This window comes from Colobus angolensis, unplaced genomic scaffold, assembly GCF_000951035.1.
Source record: "Colobus angolensis palliatus isolate OR3802 unplaced genomic scaffold, Cang.pa_1.0 Scaffold114, whole genome shotgun sequence".
Lineage (NCBI taxonomy): Eukaryota > Metazoa > Chordata > Mammalia > Primates > Cercopithecidae > Colobus > Colobus angolensis.
In genome coordinates this window covers 581,650-584,308 of record NW_012112475.1, presented here as the reverse complement: position 1 = coordinate 584,308, position 2,659 = coordinate 581,650, and the positions used below count along the sequence as shown (strand labels likewise).

At 42.9% G+C, this 2,659-nt stretch overlaps 1 protein-coding gene across 3 annotated transcripts in view; it reads right to left on the bottom strand.

Moving 5' to 3' along the window:
- Positions 1-2,659, bottom strand: part of EIF2S2 (eukaryotic translation initiation factor 2, subunit 2 beta, 38kDa) — a 22,930-nt gene that overhangs the window by 5,763 nt on the left and 14,508 nt on the right. For all 3 annotated transcript variants that reach the window (XM_011959471.1, XM_011959488.1, XM_011959480.1), the window contains exons 5-6: positions 2,048-2,148; positions 1,282-1,430 (exon numbers count right to left, since the gene is read on the bottom strand). In XM_011959471.1, the coding sequence (XP_011814861.1) occupies positions 1,282-1,430; positions 2,048-2,148 (250 nt within the window). The remainder of the gene's footprint in view (positions 1-1,281; positions 1,431-2,047; positions 2,149-2,659) is intronic.

Below are 2,659 nucleotides of genomic sequence, written 5' to 3'. Positions count from 1 at the left end.
TTTTTGTGAGACAGAGTCTCACACTACTGCCCAGGCTGGAGTGCAATGGCATAATCTCAGCTCACTGCAACCTCCGCCTCCCAGGTTCAAGCGATTCTCCCCGCCTCAGCCTTTGCCAGCCTGGTCTCGAATTCCTGACCTTGTGATCCGCCCACCTCAGCCTCCCAAAGTGCTGGGATTACAGGTGTGAGCTACCGCGTGAGCTACCCAGCCAGTTATTTACCTCCTAATGGTGGACTTTGCAGATGATTATTCATTTTCTTTAGCATGTCTTTATCTTCTAATTTTTCTGCAATGAGCACATACTACTACTGTCACTAGCCAAAAAAATCTAAACTATTTAAATATACGTAAGTAATGAAAACAAGCAGTTATCTCCGGGTGGTAAAATTTTGAGTGAATATTCTCTCTTTTGTGTTTACCGTATTTTCTACAACAAGCATGTATCACTTAGGAAACTGAAGAACAAAGAGTAGATAAGGTCAGTCGTCCTAAGGAACCTGCCAGAAAACATGCAGCTGAGGAGCTCAGAGAAAAGCCATTCCCAGACAGTAACCTAGGGCTGACTCTGGCATAGAATGTGATGGTAACTAAGAAAGGCAATTTCATGAATTGTGTCCTGGCAATGATCATCCAAGGAAGAGGCTCACCAAATTCAGGCACTTTCCCTGAGCTCACTGCTTGCTTGGCAGGCCTGTCCTAGACCGACTGATGAGCCTTTCCACTCCCTGGGCTCCCAAGGCTCCTGTCTGAGGACTACACTGAGACTCCTCATTCTTCACTACATCTAGTTAGGATCCATCCTCAATGGGTCAGCATGAGTTGATTTCTGTCACCTCTGAATGCACTAATAAAACAGGCACTCCTGGGCAACACAGCAAGACCCACGTTTCTACAAAATAAATAAATAAATAAATAAATAATTTCTTTTTTTTTTAAAATTGGTCTGGCACAGTGGTGTGCACCTGCAGTCTCAGCTACTTAGGAGGCTGAGGCAGGAGGATTGCTGAAGCCCAGGAGATTGAGGCTGCAGTGAGCCATGACCACTCCACTGTATTCCAGCCTGGGCGACAAAGCAAGACCATATCTTTAATAAAATAAAATAGCCCTGAGACTTATGAATTGAAGAAAATGACAGACTTGAACTGTGAACTCCCTCAACCCCTACACTTGTGTGTTCTTTCCATCTATAATGAAGTCCACAATAAGGACATTTAGCATTCTTAAAATTGCATTGAGAATCTGGTATTTGGGATGAAGGTACTCCATTAACCAACTTACAGTTTACAGATATCTGTAAAGTTGACAAAAGAAGTTTTCTTGGTTCCTACTCGGACGACCTGTGGAGGTTTCATGACAAATTTCCTTTTCTCCCCAGCAACCATATCTGGATTCTTTTCCCTCATGATGTTGAATACTCGATTCAGCAGCTATAAACATAAAGTGGTATTCATGAACACGCTTAGTAACTGCAGGGGTACAAAGTTCCCCTTTGAGTCATGTTGCTTAACAGCAAATACTTCACTTCTGATTAAATATACACATGCATTACTACAAGTCTGGGAGCTCCTTGAGGGCAGAGGTTCATCCCCAACCAGCATTTGGTTCGTTATAGATGTTCAGCAACTCCTTATCCAAAGTGAAATGAATGAACAACTACTCATTCTGTTGTTTCTATGGGAAAGTACATGATACATGGAAAAGTAAGATTCAAGAAAGCCCAAACTAGCAAACTCCAGACTACCCTGGCCCCAAATTAGCTAGTCTGTCACCACTGCCCTCCTGATTCCTAGAGGGCTGAATGCACTCAGCAGTCTGCAAATTCAGGTGGGGACAGTCATTAGTACTACAATGACTGCTGCACTCTGGGCAGGCTGCCCCACGGGTGCACACCAGGAATTGCTGTGCACTGGCTGTGTGACCTCTGCATTTGTTCCACCATCAGTCATTACTTTAATGGCCCTTCCAATTCAAGGAAGATTTATCTTGCTCTTCTTTGAGCACTAGTGAATAGCTTAGCCCCTTTTCACAACAGATTTTGTCTTACCTCCTCGTATGTGTAGTCTCTTTCTGAGCCTGCCCAAGCAGGGCCTGTCTGATTACTGAATGAGATACCATCATCTTTTTTGCTGTCTTCATCTTCTAGAGCTACAGATAATAAAGATTTTAAGAATGAAGGGTGGGCCCTACTATCTAGCATACAAAAGTGGGGGTGGGTCTAGAAAAATGAAAGGTTTCAAAGACATTTGTCTTCCCTTCCACAGCTGCATTCACAACAGCCTTACGCATAAACCAAAGCTCACAACCCTTTTCCTTAGAAACAGGGATGTTATGACTTTCAAAAAAGACCCTTAATAGAGACCTCTCTAATTAGGAGTTAACATACGGAAATGTTTCTTAATTTAACAAGCCAAAGATAAAATAATGCGTTAGAATAATTAGAGGAAAGAGTCCAACTGTTCTGAGCACCTAAGAAACAGCAACATCCATAAAACTCATCTACTGACAAAAGTTCTCTAAAGACCCCATAGCATTTAGGAACTAATGAAACTGTAAACAAAACTTAAAAAAAAAATTTTATGGCCGGGCGCGGTGGCTCAAGCCTGTAATCCCAGCACTTTGGGAGGCCGAGACGGGCGGATCATGAGGTCAGGAGATC